We start from the raw sequence: 20,320 nt of genomic DNA, 5'->3' as shown, positions 1-20,320 counted from the left end.
AAAGGTCAGCAGAACAAGCCTCCAACAGCCTGGGAGCCACCTGAGATCAAGATCCAGGGAATCTGAGTCCATTCCAGATATTGCAGGAGCCCAACTTTGATGCCATGAGGAATTAAGAGGGAATTTTTGGCTGAGACAAGGATTTATTCAGATTTGATGCTATATCTGGATATGAACTTGGCCGAGCAATGTTATGTAGAGATTGTGCTAAATCTGAGCATACTCTCCCCAAGGATGAAGATAGTATAGGGGACAGTGTGACCCCCAGGTAATACAAGTATGCTTTTGTCTTTGATCTATCTTCTAAGTAATGATCCCTCTGTAAAAGCTAATCCACCTAAGCTGGCTAAACCGAACTGGAGCAGTCACTGTCAACTAACATTAGGGGAACAGAACCGGCAAGTCTTGCTCCAATGGCACGACAGAGGTGACACCCCCAACCTCTCTAGTATATCCCTGGCTTTCTGAAAGGTCAGTGTAGCTGACCTGGCTCTGGGACAGTTAAACAGGGTGTATTCGTGACAAATAGGACACAAAACCCTCAAACCTTTCTGATCAAAAGACCAGAGCTGATTAGAAACTGGCTAGACTATAAACACAAAAGTCCAGAGAAATCTAGAAAGGTAAACTTATTTGGGCAATTAGAAGAAGTATGACAATGTATTGTTAATAATGATCTTACGGAGTAGAAGAAACTAGAGTCCCTTCAGAATTTTAACCCTTCAAAAGCTATCAAGGGGGTTAAATAATGTAGAACAAAGATTCCTGAGGTGGATTGGTTTTGTTCTAAGGGTTTGAAAAAGAGAAAAAGAAGAGTTTGTAAAGAAAGGAATATGTTAGTATTTTTTAAAAAAAGGAAGAAGGAGAGGAACTTGGTATTCCCTCAGAATTGGGGTGTGCCATTTAAATATACAAACATAGAGAAGGCATAGTGGGGGACATGAGGTGAACCTCTTTCTCATCTTAAATGCATAGGGGTCGAACCTGTATACGCAGACACTTTGGTGTAGAAATATATCAGCAGAACCAGGAAATAAGTGAGGGTAGGAAGGGTGGTGGCTTTGAGGGAGAATAATAGCTAGTGTTTCTACAGCTCTTTGTGATTTACCAAGCACTTTACAAATATTAGATAATTTGACCCTCACAACAATCCTGGGAGGCAGGTACTATCATTATCTCATTTCCAGATGAGAAAACTTAAGTAGAGAGAGAATAAATGATTTGCCCTTGGTCACACAACTTTCTGCAGCTGGATTTAAACTCAGGTCATCCTGACCCATGTCCAATACTTCACCCTCTAACAGGAAACAGTCCCTAGCAGAACAAACTTCCTGATCTTGAAAGGGGACTTAAAAGAGAGAAGAGGGAAAAGAAAAGAGCTAGGATCTAAGGGGTGTCTAAGGTAGCCTCAGACAATTGGGGAGCAGTTGAACAAATGGGAATGTATGAATTTGGTAGAATATCAACATAATGCAAAGATGAAAGAGAAGATCTCAGATAACCCTAGGCAGTACGAACCGATGCAGAGTGAAGAGAGCAAAACAAGAATGATTTATACAAAAACAACAATATTATGGGGGGGGGTGCGGGGAACAACTTTGAAAGATTTAAGAACTTTGACCAATGCAATGATCAGCCAGGTCTCCAGAGTACCTACAGTGAATCATGTTACTTAACTGCTGCCAGAGAGGTTGGTGGACTCAGGGTGCAGATACATACATTTTTGGACATGGCCCGGATTTTTTTTACTGTGCTTATTTGTTACAAGAGGTTTCTCTCCCCCCCCACACACACACTTCCTCTCATTTGAATGGAACAGGGAGGAGTAGAAGGGTTTTAGCAATGGCAATGTCCAAAAACCAAGGGCCACGGTCAGCTTTTGCTTTTGAATGCACTAAAGAAAATAGAAATTCAGAAGGAAGTATAGATGAGTGGAGTGGTTTAGAAAATAATGTGGAAAATTTATTACATATATATATAACATATATACATATATTATATATTACAATGTATTATATATTTTGAAAAGAAAAAAGTGGCATTAAATGGTTTCTCTGGTTTCATAGAGAGTATTCTCTGTGTTCTGTGTATATGGAAATGCTCCTTTTTAGGGTTTAAGTATTGGTACAAAAAAATTTCAAAAGAGAAGGTAAGAATATTTCACTTCTTTACAGTTTTATCTGGATCACTTAGCACAGAGCCTTCCCTCTATTGATAATCTCTGATTTATCTTCTCTCTATCTTTTTTTGTACATGGTTGTTTCCCCCATTAGACCATGAGCTCCTTAGGAGCAGGAACTATTTTTGGCCATTTTTTGTATCCCCAGTGCTTAGCACAGTGCCTGACACATAGTAAGTGCTTAATAAATGCTTATTAACTGACTGACTAGTAAATGCTTCATAAATGTTTGTGATTCATTGATTCATTCTGATTCACCAGCTGCCTTCCTAGTTACTTCCCTGCAACTACTCAGGGTTTACAATCTCTTGAATTCTGACAGAGCCCTGACTCGAGAGCAGAACCTCCATTTGTCTTCCACGTGGAAGATCAGCCCACTTGTAAGGCATTGTATGCTCCCTCATGCAATTGCAATAATACTAATAGCTGACATTCATACAGCATGTGAAGGTTCCTGAAGTGTCTGGGCCTCACCATTCGTTCTCAAACTCATTACCTTTTCTCTCAAACCTTGTCTTCTTCCTAACTTCCCAATTACTGTCTAAGAAGCCACCACCCTCTTAGTCACCCTGGCTCCTAACCTAGATGTCAGCCTCAACACCTCACTCTCTCATCCATATTTCATATCCAATCAGTGGTTAACCCTGTCATTTCTACCTTCAGAATCTCTCTCCTATACTCCCCATACTCTCCTTTGACACTGTGATCACCCTGGTACAGGCCTTCCTCACCTCACACTGGAGTACTGCCATAGGCTGATGCCTAGTCTCTTCCACAAGTCTCTCCCCACTCCTGTCCATTCTCTACTCAGCTGTCAAACTGATCTTTCTAAAGCTCAGCTCTGACAAGATTATCCCTTCTCCCATTCAATCAACTACCATCACTCCTTATCACTTCTAGGATTAACTATAAAATCATCTATATGGCATGCAAAGCTCTTCATAACCTATCTCCCTCCTACTTTTCCAATCTCCTTAGAGATTAGAGATTTGACCCCCTGTAAATACTCTGTATTCCAGTGACCCTGACTATTGCTCATGACTGCAACTCTTTCCCTCCTCATCTTCACCTCCAATGGCTCCCTATTACCTCCAGGATCAAATAAAAAGTGCTCTGCTTGGCATTCAGGTCCTTCATGGCTTAGCCCTCTCTTGTCTTTCCAATCTTCTCATTCCTTCCTCCCTTTCACGCACTCTGCGATCCAGGGACACTGGCCCCCTGGCTTTTCCTTGCACATGACATGACCCTCAGTCTCCTCTCTCTGTCTCCATACTAGCTGATTTCCAGGCCTCTTTGTCTCCATCTCCAAGCTCATTGTCTTCCTTCCAATCTCAGCCAAATCCCCACGTTCTAGAAGAAGCTTTTCCGAGTCCTCTTAACTAGAGCACTTTCCAGTTTATCTTGCCTGTGTTTGTTTGTACGTATTTGTTTGCATGTTGTCTTCCCTGTTTGACTCTGAGCTCCTTGACAGTGGAGACCCCCCCCACTTAGCACAGTAGGTGCTTGGTAAATATTTTTTGACGGATTGACTTCACACATTATTGATCCTTACAACAGCTCTGTGAGGCAGCTGCTACTATTCTCCCAATTTAACAGATGAAAAAACTGAGACTAAGAGTAGTTAAGTGACTTGCTCAGGGTCACACAGCTAAGAAGTGTCTGAGGCAGGATTTGAACTCTAGCAGGCCTGACTCCAAATCCAGTGGAGTCCACCCACGATGTCACCTAAACTGTCTCTATAGGAATAACAATGATAAGAGTCTAACATTTCTTACAGACTAATCGTAAAAATAGCCTGGAAACCAGTACCTCAAATTATACACACACATACATGTATACACATACATATATGTATATATGCACTCATGCATGTGTGTTTCATATCTGTTCTAGAGAACTGGTTTTTTCGCATAATATTCCACTTCATCCATTCACCTCAAGTCCCATTGGTTAATATGTCAGCCCATTACCTGAATGAAACCTTTGCTCTCACCATGCAGGTGGGCAAATTGCAGATGATCGAGGGAAATAGACCATGCCAGATATCCTCATTGATGTCTGGTGTGGGCAGCAGAAGGCAGCAAGTCCTGGCAGCTGAAGAAATCAATCACAAACTCAGCTGCTCTGGCACAGAGTCTCTCTAACCCCTCTTCCCGAAGAAAAGGGCTCTGGGCTCAGCTCTCTTTGTGGAGGGCAGTGGATTCCTCCAAGTGCCCAGTGGGTTTCTCATTCTGGGGTGAGAATTCAAAAGCAGATGCCTTGGGGTAATGAAGGAGCCCATCTCCTTGCCCTAACCACTGACCCTCCTATTGGTATTGCCTAGTTCCCCCATGCAATGCCAAAGCGTTGTGCTTATTCTAAAAGGAAACGGTTGAGTACAATGATAATAACAATAATAACAATAATGATAATAATAAATGACATTTATGTAGCATCTTGACATTTTCTAAAGACTCTGTATACACCATCTCATTTGACCCACATAACAACCCTGAGAGATGGAGAGGGACTCGAGGTATTGTTATATCTATTTTACCAATGGGGAACCTGAAATTTGGGTAACCTGCTCAGGGCCACACAGCGAAGAAGTACCAGAGATGAGACTGAAATCCAAGTCTTCCTGACTGTAGTCCTTGTATTCCATTCATTACCACACCCTATCCATCCAAGAAGGAGATTGTACCTCTTAAAGTCCTATGGTCCCTTAGAAGAAGGGAAAACTCGAGCTCTTCCACATCAGCTTTGAATTTCAGGACCTGACTGTTGACAGCTCAACCAAAACAACCGATTTAGGGGTCCAACATCTGGTTCTTATTGCCTGGTTCTCCTGGCAATAGATGACCTCTTCAGAGGCCTCTTCCCTTGGGCACAGTCCCATTGCTATGGGTCTGAGCCAGTGGCTTCAGTGACTACATGAAGCTTTTCTTTTAATTAACACTTGGCCAGAGATAACGGTGCCCATATTGCAGATCAGTCAGTGTGAGAGAAGGGAGAAGGAGTGAGGTAAGGGGAATATAGTAGAAAGCAGGGAAATGACACATGGAGTCCACTGGCTTCTGGCAGACATACCAATTGTTGGCCTTTGAGTATGGACACATACTTCTATCCTGCCCACAATGACATTATTTAGGCTTTGTCTTGCAAAAGTCTTTGCTGCAAAAGTCAGGACCCCAGGCATCACACACAACATCTTTGCCTTCTATCTGGCATATATGATTACCTAAGCCAGCTCCAAAACTAAAAAAACCCGGGTGATTGGCCAAGTAATACTCTCCCCAGAACTCCTACTTGAATATCAAACTTCACTCCCAGAGGCCAAGTATTATTTCCCTTTGATCTTTTCAGGCCTAGCACACTGCATGAGATATAATAAATAATGGTTAAATGAGCAGTTGAAGGCATGGCAGGAGAAACAGAATTCTTTTCTGTGAGAGGAGCCAAGAGCAGTCTTGGGCCACCTTGAGAAGCAAAGTTTCATTACCGAGAAGAGGACAGTTTCCCCATCCTCTACCCTAGCCAGGCCACATGTGAATAAACACATTGTGTATTGCAGTTTAAGAAGGACATTGAGAAGCTGATGAGTTTATGCCATATGACAACCAGCAGAAAAAAGTGGGGCCATATAACCTGGAGGAGAGAAGATTCAGAGGATAAATGAGAGCAAGGTTGAAATATTTGAAGCATTGCTTGTGGAAGAGGAATCGGACTTGTTCTTTTGGGCTCTGAATGGCAGAACAAGGAGAAAAATGTGAATGTTGAAAAGAAGTGAGATGAAGAAACACTAATGATTCAAGTGTAAAGGGCCACCTCGTGGGGGAGGGAGGAGTACCTCCCCCAGAAGTTTGTAAACAAAGACTGGATAACCACTTGTCAGGTGTGTTAAGTGGACATTCTAGGGAGGGTGAAGCTGGACGGCTGCCAGTCTACCAAATCCAATATTCTGTGATCCTAGGATTCTTCACCTTTGTTCTGAACAATGGATACTGATAAGTGATTGGTTTCTCTTAAAAACCAAGCACCACGGTACTGTGGAAAGGTCATGAGCTTTGGAACCAGAGGAACTGGGTTCAAATCTCAATCTGATATTAACTCTGTGATCTTAGGCAAGTCCCTTAACTTCCCTGGGCCTCAGTTTCCTCATCTGTAAAATGAAGTGGTTGGATTTGATTTCCTCTGAGATGGCTTTGAGGTTTAGATCTGGGGTCTTTGATATTATGAGCTTCAGTTTCTCATCTGATTTGTGTGGTTCATTCCAAGTAATCCCTTTCCAGAAAGTCTCCATCCAATGCCTGTCCCTTCCTCTGATTGGTCAGTTCCTCCCTTAACCTCCATTTTCAGGAAAGGGCCCAGGCCAGCTTTTCAACATTATTTTATGTGTTGTCTTCCACTACCAGAATGTAAGCTCCTTTAGGGTAGATATTTTCTTTCTTTCTGCTTCTGTTTGTACTCACACCACTCAATGCAGTGTCAGACACATAGTAAAAGCTTAATAAATCCTTGTTGACTTCAGGACTTGGTGACGTGGAGTGAAAGATGGTTTTTATGAAGGCTTTGCACCCGGAGGGCAAACTCTGATGGATCCTACCAATATCAAAAGGCCTTGACTTCTAGATTGGAAAAGACCAGCTGGACATCCTAGAAACAACGATTTCCTTCTTCCTAAGCTTCCTGGCCACAAAATAATGTGATGGACAACAAATGAACAAGGCCTTGTTGAGGGAAGGCAGGCTTTCCTCCACTCTAGGCAGAGGAAGGGAATTCAAGGAAGACTTTAAATTTTTTAAAGATTCATTTTTTCCTCTCCTGGTGGGCCATGAGTCTCACCCACATTCATGTTTTGAGGCAGTCTACTATTTTTAAGTCAATAAATGAGGATAGTAATGCCCTCATGGAATTAAAATCATCCAAATAAATATTTTGGGTTATGTCAACTCATGAAGTGACTCTTCCCATCATCTGATAATGGCTAATAACAGGAATCCCACTAATGGAACTATTCAGTCAATTTAAAAAAATCCTGATTGCCCGCTGCAGAATATCCCCCCAGTGCCAAGCTGTCTATGGAATAGGTGGGGAGACCGAAGGAAGGCGTGATAATTAAAAGAATTGCTACTTAATAAGTCACAGGAGCCAATGTGTTAACTCGGCATGCTGGGACGCTAGAGTGTTCCCAGCTGCTACAGAGAAAGGGGGAGGAGGATGCCGTTTGGTCCCTGGCACCATGAGTGAGGACAAGAGGAAGCACAAATGTGCTAATAGTGAGTTTCCATGTCATCATGTGCCAGATGGAGGTGGTTACATCCCTGATTGATTGCCTCCTGGGCGAGACAGGGGTTTTCCAGAAGGCTAATGTCTCTGAATTGGCAGGCAAGCTCTGGGGACCAGCAGTTCTTGCCTCTGGTCAGCCCAGGCCCTCTTGGCCTTTGTGGAGTAGGGTGTGAGGGCCCAGGGACTCGAAGCTGGGCTTGAAGGAGGACAGAAGTGGATCTTGGTGTGCCCATGCCAGGGTGAAGGATTGGGATTGCCCAACAGGAGGGGCTAGGGATCAAATCATTGCATAGGAGCAGAGCTGAAGGGGAGGAGACCCGGCCGCCATTCTCCTTGTGAACCAAAGAGAAACTGGAAAAGTAGCAAGGAAGAGTAGGAGTGGCAAGGCTCTGCTTCCAAAATTCCAAACCCCAGCAAAAACCTGTACGCCAGTAATACTCCACTAGGGCAGGAACAGAGCCGGAAAGCACCAAATGACCTTCCTATCCCTTTTGCCTTTTACCGCGTTCCACCCCTCCCCCACCCCCCAGGCACCTTGCGTTTTTCTTTCCTGATGGCTAACTCTTGACTCCAAATCAACTGCACGGACTGTGACTGCGGTGGCAGCGGCAGTGGTAACCTACTGGGGAGGCAGCCCTCTGCCTGTCATCCAGCCACTGGGTCCTAATACAGGCCAGAGACGAAGGCTTCATTACCGAACAATGGAGTTTGCTGCCAGAGCCCACGGATTTGAATAAACAACAAATAAGCAACAGCTGTTCCAGCATATGTGTACGGCGGAAAAAAAGGCACAAAATAAAAGAATTTGTAAATGCCAAAAGCAACACTAAACTGCGTCTGCTACTGTAGAGCGGGTTTTTAATTGCAACCGCAGCAAGCCAGGCTGTGGGTATTAGTCTCACATATGTCCTGTTGCTGCCAACCTGGGAGTATAGATGAATTTAATTAAATAAGGATTATCCCTGCTCCCCAGTACAATTACTTATTTATAACAATGATAAAATTGCCTAATTTTTTTAAAAGGGGGGTAGTATTTGTAAAACAGCTTAGGGAACAAAACCCACCCCGTTTTCCTTGTAAGTCATTCAGGGCGATCTGGGGGTGGAGGGCATCTCTGCAAATGAAGTCTTTGCCTACCTCCCAGGAAAGAAAAAAAAATCGCCAAGCCCCGAAACAGCCTACCCTTGTCATAAAGCTTGCTGCAGTTAAACAGCCAGAGACGACATTATGGAGAAATATAAAGAAGATACACGGCAGCCTGGGAATTGCTTTTCATGGGGAGTGGAGAAAATGAAGCAATCAGACTCAAATTGAGGGCAGACGACAGAGATTAGGGACAAGGCCTACGGGAGGAGAGCCATCCCTGTGTGCAGGGGTCAGGCCCCTTCAGGCACCACTGGGCTTTCCGTTCCTCTTGCTGATGGAAATCTTTTGGCGTTGACCACCTTTTGCTGGCTCCCAAGAAAAGCCATTCAGAGGAGAGAGCAGATTGGAGGGAAAGACTTTGCAGCACCCAGAAGAAAGAGAGATGTTCTGCCCTGGACAGCTTAGGCTAAGGCAGGCCAAGATGGTCATTGAGGGCCATCACAGAGGGCAAGGTTAGAAAGGTCAGACACTGGAGCTCCCTTTGTCTGCGATGGCTTGTGGAATCCAGTCTTGGCTGAATCCAGGTCATCAATTAGACTCATTCCATGCAATCAAGCACCTACTATGTGCTGGGCACTTGTAAGGTGCCTGGAACACAAGGGGAAAAAGAGGTCTCTGCCCTCAAGGAGCTTACTATATTCACTGGGGTACATACAATATGTATACAGATAAACTAAGACAAAACACACGGCAAAACAAGTAATCTTTAAAAAATATTTGGAAGGGAGAGTTTAAAGATTGAAGCTGAAGACCACCTTGGGCAGGAGCCTTTGAACTCTGCTTTGAAGGAGGCAGTAATTATCAAGGAGAGGAAGGTAGAAGTGAGCACGTATTTATTAAGTACCTACCATGAGCTAAGTGCTTTACAAATATTGTCTCATTCAAGGTGAAAGTGAGGAAGGGGGACACCCAGGCATGAAGGCAGCCTGTGCAAAGGTAAATAGCAAGAGATGGAATGTCTTACACAAGGAGAAGAAAGCTGGCCAGGTCGGATAGAAGGTAGAGGGGACAAAGGGAAAGAAGGAGAAGTAAGCCTGGAAAGAAACATGGGAGTCAGATCAAAAAAGGCCTAAAAGGTCAAACAGAAGAGCCTATACTTTATCCTAGAAGCCACGGGGAGTCACTGGAGCTGCTTCAGTGAGGGCGTGACATCCAATGTAGTGTAGGCGAATGGGAAGCGGTGTTCTGAGCACCAAGGACAAATTTTCTGAATGCTCATTAGCCAGCCCACAGTATTGGCAGGAGTATTTAGGGATATGGCTGGCAAACATTCTCTCTCTGTCTCTGTCTCTCTCTGTCTCTGTGTCTCTCTGTCTCTGTCTCTGTCTCTGTCTCTGTGTCTCTGTGTCTCTGTCTCCTGAATTCTCTGGAACATTAATGACCTATGCTTTTGACATTGTGAATTAGTCTGTGACAAAACACACCCTTTTGGTTGTATCCTCATGAGAAGAATTTATTGATGAGCAACTCCCCAAAGAGAATGTTGGAAAAGTCTTAATCAGCGATATCAGAGAATTCTGTCAAGTGAGTACTCGGGTAAACTGACCTCATTAAGATACTTTCTCTAGCTGAACACTGGGGTGGCCTAGACTGCTAGCTGGTTCTCTCTCAGTCTCTGTCTGTCTGTCTGTCTGTCTCTCTCCCTTCCTCCCTCCTTCTGTCTGTCTGTCTGTCCATATCCATACTTGTGATTTTATTTGCATAGGGAGTTCCCAACGAGGACACTTCCCCCCTTTTTGCAGATCTCTACTTGTTCTGTTATTTGTAGACTCTCTTAGAGAGTTGCCTGGGTCACTGAGAGGTTAGGAGATTTATCTAGCATCACACAGCTTCATTCCTTCCAGGAGGAGGGATAAAACTCTGAAGTCAGTTTTCTATTAGAAAAAAGAAAGAAAGAAGACCATGACCCAGCAAAGCCACTCCTGGCTGGGTTGGAGGTGCTGGTAAATGTGTAGATGTCACACGATTAATGCAGCCTCTGGGACAACAGAAAAGAAAACTTGGTCCTCATCTACAAATAATGCATTGGTCTAGACCGGCAGTGCTAATCATTGACCAATAAGAGCAGGTTTTGTGCACAGAGGAGTACAGGCAAACGTTCTACAGCTCCCTATCAGGAGACTTCCTTTTAATAATTGTCCTTTGCTCTTATTGCCTTTATGGAGAGAAACTTCTGGTCAATGGCAGACCACAAACACGCAGAACACTGAAGCAAGAGGTCGGGGTGACTCACCCCCTGCAGAACTGAGGGCTGTGCTAGGGGTTCACTGATGAAATCTGCTTGTAGGCTGGGGACAAAAACCCAGAAATGCTAGATCACGCAGAATGAAGCCATTGCCACCCAAAAGGGGTCACTAAGAGTTGGGCATGACTGAAAATGACTAAACAACAAAAAAGCCTGTCAAGATATTTTTGGATCCTGACTCTATTGTCCAGTACATTAGCTACTTCTCCTAGCTCATTGCAAATGCCATCTAGGCCTTTATCCAAATCAATAGTAAGAGTCCAATCACTCCTGAATCCACCTCAGTTTACCATAATCTACTCCAAATTTTGCTATCTTCTTCATAAGATTTCATGAGATACTTCAGTAAATGCAACGTCTAGGCAAACAATATCTATTCTTTAGGAACCCTATCAAAAAGCACATGTTTTTAATGTCTCATGGCCTGTTGATGAAGCCATGTTTCATCATCTACGTAATCGTTTCATCCTTTTCTAGATGTTCATTAACCACATCTTTAACCACTGGCTCTAGACTGTTCCCAGATATTGGTGGCAAGCTTACTTCCCAATAATTTGAAGATTTTGCTATTTTCCTTTTTAAAAAAATCAAGATTTTGTACTTTTTTGGTCACATCTCCTTCTTTCATGATCTTTCAAATTTCATTGACACTTACTCTGCAGTCATATTGGACATGTATACACATACAACACTCACAAGCACATAGACGCATATGCACCAGTATGCATAACTATTCCGCCCATCAAGTTGGGTTTTCAATGTTCCTTTAGGCATAATGACCACTAGAGAAATTGATCATACGGACTGATTCTTACCGACTGTGCCCAAGGTCACCTCCAGTGGATTTCCAGGTTCCTCCTCAAAGCTCTGCACCTGAGACATCCAAAGACAACAACAGGTCCTTCAGTCATTTCTCCATAGTCTTTGCCTTCCTATGCTGGCATTCAGCCTGGCAAACTTTAAAGCCATAGAAACATCCAGATTGTTTCCTCTTGTACATTCTTTCTATAATCATATAGGCCAATTTACTACTCCCTGCTTAGAAATGTAGGCCTCTTGGGGAACTGGGGAGAGCAATTAGTCACTAAGTTCATATTTCAGGGCATTAAACAGTACCTGAGACTATGAAAGGTCAAAGGCCACTTGAGCTCCAGGAAAGAGTGTCTCCTCCTGGGACATGGATTGACAACTTAGTTTTTTTCTTTTTTTTGGCATTTCTCTGATACACATATGACATTCTGTTTTTTTGAGTTTTTTATATACAACTATGCCTTAGCTACCCTACCTGACTATAAACTTCATGAGAGGTAGAACCCTGACTTACATATATTTTTATCTTTCTTAACACCAGGCAGAGAGCATTCCACATTCTTGGTTTTGCACAAGACCTCTGATGTCATTGGTATGGGGGACTCCTGCTAATAAAAGTCCCTTCACCAATCTAGATCCTCCATAATCTAGATCATTGTGCATCTTGTGCTCTGGAAGAGTTTCCTGGGGCATTGAGAAATGAGATGCCTTGCCCAGAATCACACAGTCAGTGTAGAAACAGAAACAGGATTTGATCCCAGGTCTCTCTGAGCCCAAGACTACTTCTGTACCTCCCCTGCCTTGTGTCATAATTAAATTATAGCATTCTAATGTAGAAATGGCCTCAGAGGCCATCTCGTCCAATACTCTTATTATAGAGTGGAAGAAAGCGAAGCTCATGCAGGTTAAGTGATTTGTCAAGAACACGCAGGGAGTAAACGTGAGAGGTAGAATTTGAACTTGGGTTTTCCAAATCCAGAGGGAGTATTCTTTCTACTGTTCCATGGTGCCTCCCCTAGTTTAATTGGATTAAATTATCAGTGTACCAGGAAACACTGGAACAATAGCACAAAAACCAACTTAGTCTCACCTTTCTAAAGATGACGACTATGATGACTATCTCTGATACGTCCCTCTATTGCTCCTAATTCTAGTCTCTGGGCCAAGCAGAGCAACTCCAAACTTGCTTCCACTAAATTGAATGAGATCTTTGTAAAACACTTAGCATGGTGCCTGGCACACAGTAAGAGCTTAATACATCCTTCTTCTCTTCCCATCCCTTCTACTGGACAATCCTTCAGGCACTTGAAGATAATGAACACATCTGGTATAGTGGAAAGGTTACTGGGTTTGACATCAGCAGACCAGGGTTCAAATTTTCATTCTACTACCTACTTACTTGGGTGACCTCTGACATAATCTCCAAGCTTTCCCATCTATATCTTGTTTGTACATGGTCGTTTGCCTTTTGTCTTCTCTATTAGATTGTGAGCTCCCCAAGGGCAGGGATTGTGTTTACCTTCATTTGTAAACCCAGAGTTTAGCACATTGTAAGCACTTTAATAAATACACGTTGACTTGGCTTTTTCGTGAGTGGGTTAACTTGATCCCTCTGGGCCTCAGTTTCTATATCTGTAAAATGAGGGGGGTGGGCTAGAAGACATCTAAGATCCAGCTGTGATCAGATGATTCCCCTTGGCTTCTTTTCTCTAGTCTAAATATCCCTAGTTTCTCAGCCGGTCACATGAAAGACATATACTTTTCAAGGTGAGAGAGGTGGAAAGAGAAGGGGCCACATACTTCTGCCAGTTTCGTGCGTATTTTCCATTTCTTGTAATTGGATTTTAAGGTTTGTATTTCAAAAACAAATATGTAACCTTGCAAGGGCCCCTATTTAAGATGCAACTCCCAAGGCTCTCATTACTCTTCTATCAATAGGAAAACAAACAGATTTTCTCAGGCTGTGTTGTCAGGAATGCACTTTATATTTTGCCTAAGGATTAACAAATTATAAATGTAGGGCCCTTCTTGGAAACACTTTCCAGAATACAAAAGTTGCCTGCGTAATGATCAGGGAAAATGTAGCAAGGATGACGTAATCTGAAATTTTACTTATCTCAAAGTCCCCTGGACTGGAAGAGACCCTAGAAGCCCGGTCCTGAAACACCTGAACCAAAATGCCCCCAATAACACTCCTGACACATGGCCACCAAGCCTTCATTCAAACATCTTCAGGGACAGGGAGCTCACTACCTCCATAGACAGCCAGTCTCACTTTGGGAGGGTTCTCATGGCTCATTGGTTAGAAGTTTTTCTGTGTCTCCAGCCCAAAATCTACTTCTCTCTTCTCCTTTTGTTGCACATGGGGAATGCCTTCCCTTAGCTTCCTCCTACCATGGTTCAGGGCCTCGATCAAATCCTCCAATACCTGGGAGGCTCTCCCTGGTTCGATCTCCCCTGTCTCTGACTCCAGATTTCACTTTCTGTTGGAGCAATTGGCTGGACAGGAAAGCTTGTGGGATTATGACTTCCTTGTTACCCTAGTAGGTTATAAGTGCTCTGGTGACCCAAGGCTGCTTCTCATGCTTCTTGGCATCCCTGGAACACTGAGGCAGTTAAGTGACCCCCAGTATATGTGAGAAGTGGGAGTGGAACTCAGGTCTATCCTGACCCTGAAGCAGAGTTCTGTCCTCTGTACCACACTGCCTCTGAAGGACATGCAAACACAGAGATGTTTACTGTGGACACCATTTACCTTTCCAATGGCTGGAGTTCAAGTGAGGCCCTGATTTTAGGATATAAAGCTTCCTGTAAGCAGAGATTGCTCAGGTTTGGTCTCTAACCCCAGCGTCCAGAACAGTGACTTGCACATCTGAGGCCACTTAATTAAATTTTCCTGCATTCAAATTAGCTGAACATGGTCACCAGAAAGCTGGGGGCCCGTCATTTCACATTCTGGACCTCTGTTCCCTCAACTCTAACATGATGGGGCTGGTTGGACTCAATGGCTTTGGAGGGCCCTTCCAGGGCCAGATCAAGGGTCACCTATCATCCTGTGATGTCAATTAACCACCCTGAGCCTCAGTTTCCCTATCTGTAAAGTGAAGAGATTGGACTAATTGGCCTCTCAGGTCTATTCTAGGTCTAAATCAAGGCTCCTCCATCCTGACTCTAGGGCAGCACTTGTCTATGAGGACCTTGCTCAGTGTGTGGTCCAGACGTTGGCTTCTAGGAGAGCCCAGAGGAGGGAGGGATCGCTGTGGGCTGGGGTAGTCAGGAAAGCCTTCCCAGGGGAGGAGCCCAGCTGGACCTTGGAGGATGGCTAGGTTTCCAACAGGTAGAGGGAACTGGGCCAAACCATACTGACCTCTTCCATTTCGAAAGAGTCGGGTGGCTTTGCATCCATGTGCACCACCTGCCTGAGTCTGTGGGACAGAAGCAGACCTTTCTCCTGGAAGCCTCTCTCTCTTATTGACCCTTCTGGAGTACAAGGAAGGGGCGGCTGCTTTAGGGACATGGACAAGAGAGGAGGCCACGGCTTGCCTGGAACAGCTGGTGACGCTTCATGGGACACCGGCTTATTGCTGGCCAGGGGAGGTTGCTCTTCTGTCAAAGGACGTAGGTGGCTTCGGTCAGCAAAGTTCGTCCTGATGGACTGGAGAGAGGGACATTTGTCTGTCTCCACAGGGGTGGCAGGAAGGTCTTCCTTCACCCTAGTGACTTAGCTTGGCCCTGCATGCAGTCCCTTCTGAACGTCTGTTTTGAGGCTCTCCTTAAGAGTTGGCCGATCCTTCTCTGTCTGTCTTGGATCACGGTCACCTGGGCCACCTTGGGCTTCTCTGCCTGTACCTTCTCCTGACCTTCCCTCTGCAAGCTGTGGACATTATTCAGCAGAGAGGAGAAGGCATTAGTCACATGGTCCAGCACTTCCAACTGTCGGAATCTTCCTGAATGAGACAAGGAAACAGAGATCCATGAAACAGTCTTTCAATTCACCACCAGAGTGTTATCAAGATTCCTGAGGACTTCGCTTTAGTCAGTGGAACTGGCTGGGGGCCGAGACCCTGTACCTAAGGACAGCTCTCAGTCTCTCCGCTCACCCAGCTGCCCCCTTAGTTAAGCCCTCATCACCTCTCACTTAGATTATTGTAATGGCCTCCTCATGGGTCTCCCTGCCTCCAGTCTCTCCCCATTCCAGTCCATCCCACACACAGCAGCTAAAGACATTTTCTTAAGCACAGATGGGATTGTGTCACTCCCCTACTCGGGAAAATTCAGCCTCTATGATAAGCTAGTAACTCTTTGCCTAGCCTTTAGAGCCCTACACACCTGCTCCCAGCCTGCCTTCCCGGCCTCATTGGACAGAGCTTCCTCTTCCACACTTTGACATCCAACCAGATCGGCGTTCTCTCTGTTCTCTCACAGAGGACTCCATCTCTCACCTCTGTCCCTTTGCACTGGCCATCCCTCATGCCTGAAGTAGACTTTCCTTCCCCCTACTCCACAGACTTTTCCCTTTCAGACTCAGCTCTGGCACCACTTTCAGCATGAAGCTTCCCTCCCTCCCAAGCTACTTTGTATTTCATTGTATTTATTCTCTTAGTATTTGTTCCATACACAATTATACGCTTATTTTTGTCCTTGCTACCTCCCCCATTAGAATGTAAAGTCTTTGAGAGTAGCATTCATTCCATTCATTGCGTTTATATGCCCACAGCCTGGCACAATGCCTGGCACGTTCAGCTATTTACTAAATGTTTCTTGACTGACTAATTGGGTAAGATGTCAAGAAGACCCTAAATTTTATGAACCTCCACTATAGGTGTGGGGCAGCTAGGTGGTACAGTGTATAAAGCACTGGGCCTGGAGTCAGGAAGACCTGAGTTCAAATCTAGCCTCAGATACTTACTAGTTTTAACTTATTTATAATAATAGTTAGCATTGGTAGAGCATTTTACAAAGTGCTTTACAAATACTATCTCGTTTGATCTCATAACAATCTTGGGAGGTAAGTACTATTATTATTATCTCCATTTTACAGATAAGGAAACTGAGGTAAATAGAGGTTTGTGTTTTGGTTTTTTTTAATTACTTGACCAGGCTCATACCACTAATAAGTGTCTAAGGCAGGATTCAAACTCAGGTCTTCCTTACTCCAAGGGCTCTCTCTATTGCACCACCTAGCTCCCCTTATCACCTCTTCAATGGATTATTGTGAGAGCCTTCTAATCGGTCTTCCTGCCTAAAGCTTCTTCCTACTCCCTTCCACCCTCCATCAGCTGCCAAAGGGATTTTCCTAAAGCCCAGCTCTGACCACATCAGCTCCTTTTCTAAAAGCTCCTGAGGCTGCCTATGACCATCAGATCAACTAGAAGCCTTCTGTTTGGTTTTGAAAGCCCTTCACAACCTGGGTCCTTCCTACCTTTCCAGTTTTCTTGTGCTTGACTTCCCTCCCTGCACTCCATAGTTCAACTTTGCTGACCTTACACATGAAACTCTCTCTCAATTCTGTGTCTTTGCAATGGCAAAGGACTTCTATGTTATAATAATAGCTGGCAATTTATTTTGCTGTTGTTCAGTCATGTCTGATTCTTTGTGGCCCCATTTGGGGTTTTCTTGGCAGAGATACAGGAGTGGTTTGCCATTTCCTTCTCAAGCTCATTTTTACAGATGAAGAAACTGAGACAGACAGGGTTGGATGACTTGTCCAAGGTCACACAGCTAATGAGACTGGACTTGAACTCAGGTCTTCCTAAGTCCAGGCACAGTGTTCTATTCATTGAGCCTCCCAGCTGCCTCCTAACCAATATTCTAGGAATACTTGAATGCCAGACCTTGAGTGACTTGGAGTACTGAGTCATAATGACTGGAGGTGATGGGAGATGGCTGCATAATCCCTTGGTCTGTTTCATAAAACGGAGGAGGGGGAAGAAGTAGGAGGGGGGAGGAGTAGGAGCGGCTCGTCGCTGGGCTCCGAGCAGAGCCTGCGCGGGCTGCCCTCACCAGCCTCCTGCCTCCCGGGATCTGACTCACCATACAGGTCGGGGGTCTCAAGATCCATCCTCTGTTTGTGAGCTTCCAGGAACACCCGAATGTCGATGCCTTTTGCTGCAGAGTTGCCCCTGAGGAAGCGGGCTGGGATTTTAGTGCAGATGTCTGGCTCCTCGGCCCCGAACCCCAGCTCCAGGAGAATTTCCACCGGATCTTTTTGCCAGAATTCCAGCCATTCTGAAATGCTGCAGCAGGTAGAAGCATGGTCATCATTAAATGGTCACATCCCATTTGGGTGGAGGTGACATCCAGAAGTGTTAGTTCTCTGATGCTCAGTGGGGGAGCTCAGCTTAGGCTGGGAGGCCAGGGAGCCTCTGAAAAAGCCCCTGACCAAACCTTACTCTTGTTTTAAGTACATTTCTGACAAACTTGGCTATCTGAGTCTCCAGCCATAATAGTTCTAAACAGATTAAAAGACCAGAGCGAGGAGATGGGGAAAGTACTACAAGTAAGAAGCAGAAAGAAATAATGGCTAACAGAAACAAAGAATGCAGAAAAGCCATTAACAAACCCTAAACTCAAAAAAACACACAGTAGTTCAGAGCTAATTCACATAATGGCAAAAACACCCACACACTCCAAAAACCCTTTGATCAATAACAATATAATAAGCAACATTCATTGAAAACGACCCTGAGCCATCCGAATAGGTTAGGTTAGGATGACTATGCCCTCCTCTGTGTAATACACTTCCTCTAAACTTACAGGAATAGAATGTTGGCCTTGGAGTCAGAAACACCTAGGTTCAAATCCGGCCTTGGACACTTACTAGCTATGCAAGCCTAGACAAGTCCCTCCATTTTTATGTGCCTAAAGCAGCTCCCTAAGAGATATTTCCAAGGTCATAGAGGGATTGAAATCTGTACCAGAAAATGGACTTTTGACTACAGGAGTTCCATACACTGATGAAATCACAGGTTCTTCGAATGTTCATGTCCATCTCTACTAGGTCTACTCTGATGCCTCACTAGGGCATGGAAACCACCCTAAGTTCTTGAAGTCTGGAGTCTGAGCCCTGACAGTGATGGACCTGAGGAGAGACCACCAGTCTGTCATGGGCAGGGGGAGGGGGGGAGGTCAGCCTTGCTGATTTTGAAAGGAATATGACAGGTAGATTTCAGAATGATTAGGTGATTTTGTGGTCACCAAGACAACTTTTAAATATCATCTTCTGAGTCACCGTTGTTGCTCAGTTATTTTTCACTTGTGTCTGACTCTTCATGACCCCACTTAGGGTTTTCTTGGCAGAGATACTGGAGTGGTTTGCCACATCTTTCTCCAGCTCAGTTTTATAGGTGAGGAAACTGAGGCAAATAGGATTAAGGACTCACTCAAGATCACACAACTATTAAGTGTCTACGATCAGATTCGAACTCAGAAAGATAACTCTTCCTGATTCCAGACCCAGAACTCTATCTACTGCATGACCCAGCTGCTCTTCTAAGTCATAGAGAGATAGATTTAAGAACTAGAAGGGACTACAGAGATCATTCACTCCTAATCCCTCATTTTTCAAAATAGGGAAACTGAGTCCCAGAGAGATTTAATGACTTGACTAAGATCACACAGGTATTCTATAGCAGAGCCAGAGTGTGAACTTGGAAACTGATTCTAACCTATCACTCTTTCCACTCTGACCAGTCATTGGCAGGATTACGCATACCATCAATGCATCATCTAGAGCAGGGCTTCTTAAACTTTTTCCACCTGCGACCCCTTTTTGCATTTTGGCAGCAGCAGCATTCTCACTGGCATTGCATGGCCTGAGGGCATGTGTGGTGCAAAGTGCACATGCTTTGTGTTCAGAACCAAGGCTACAGTGAAGTTGCTTGACGTGACACTGGCAAGCACTGCCAGAAACACCTCAGATTCATCTGATTTTTAATTCGTTTTTGGTTGTTGTGCATTCAAAAGCCTTTCACTGTTGCCAAATGTTTTGACCCCGTATGGGATTGTGACCTACAGTTTAAGAAGCACTAATCTAGAGGGACTTGAAGGAAATCTCTCTCTCAGATGCAGGAGAGTAAAGGTTTCTGTGAAAAATGGTTAATTTTGTTTTTAAATTGGTGTTTAATATGATAAGCTTCCAATGTTTGGAAAATTCACTTTGTTTATTCCCAAAGTCCTTTAAGTGGGAAATTTCTATGCTCTGATTTTGACGCTTTTTGATTCTAATTTTTTTTCTATTGACTTTATTGAAAAATTTGAAGGTTCAAAGCACAGGGAGTCTTCAGTCATTTGTCTGAGGTTGCTGTTGAGGTCTCCCATGGCTAAAATGTTTTCCTTCCTCTCCTCTATCTCGTAGCCTCTCTGGCTTCCTTTAGCACAGATTCCATCTTCTTCAGGAAACACTTACTATTCTTCCCACCCACCATTGCTAGTGTCTTCCCTCTGAGATTACTATCCAATTTACTGTATCTTTTTCGTATATAGTTTCCTGTATGTTGTCTCTCCCATTAGAATGTAAGCTTCTTGAGGGCAGGGACCGTCTTTTGCCTCTTTCTGTGTTTCCTAAGCTTAGCACAGTGCCTGGCACATAGTAGGCACTTGAAAAATGTTTATTGACTGACATCTCTCCCCACTAGAATGTACACTCTTCGAGGGCAGCATGATCTTATCAT

At 44.2% G+C, this 20,320-nt stretch overlaps 1 protein-coding gene across 1 annotated transcript in view; it reads right to left on the bottom strand.

Annotated features, from left to right (window-relative positions):
* The window catches only part of ITPRID1 (ITPR interacting domain containing 1), a 102,654-nt gene that overhangs the window by 49,959 nt on the left and 32,375 nt on the right, over positions 1 to 20,320 (bottom strand). The window contains 4 exon segments of the mRNA XM_020969090.2: positions 11,654 to 11,711; positions 15,016 to 15,365; positions 15,368 to 15,595; positions 17,682 to 17,884. Coding sequence (XP_020824749.1) covers positions 11,654 to 11,711; positions 15,016 to 15,365; positions 15,368 to 15,595; positions 17,682 to 17,884 — 839 coding nt within the window.

This window comes from Phascolarctos cinereus, unplaced genomic scaffold (assembly GCF_003287225.1).
Source record: "Phascolarctos cinereus isolate Bilbo 61053 unplaced genomic scaffold, phaCin_HiC Scaffold_4;HRSCAF=312, whole genome shotgun sequence".
NCBI lineage: Eukaryota > Metazoa > Chordata > Mammalia > Diprotodontia > Phascolarctidae > Phascolarctos > Phascolarctos cinereus.
This window is presented reverse-complemented; position numbering and strand designations above follow the sequence as displayed.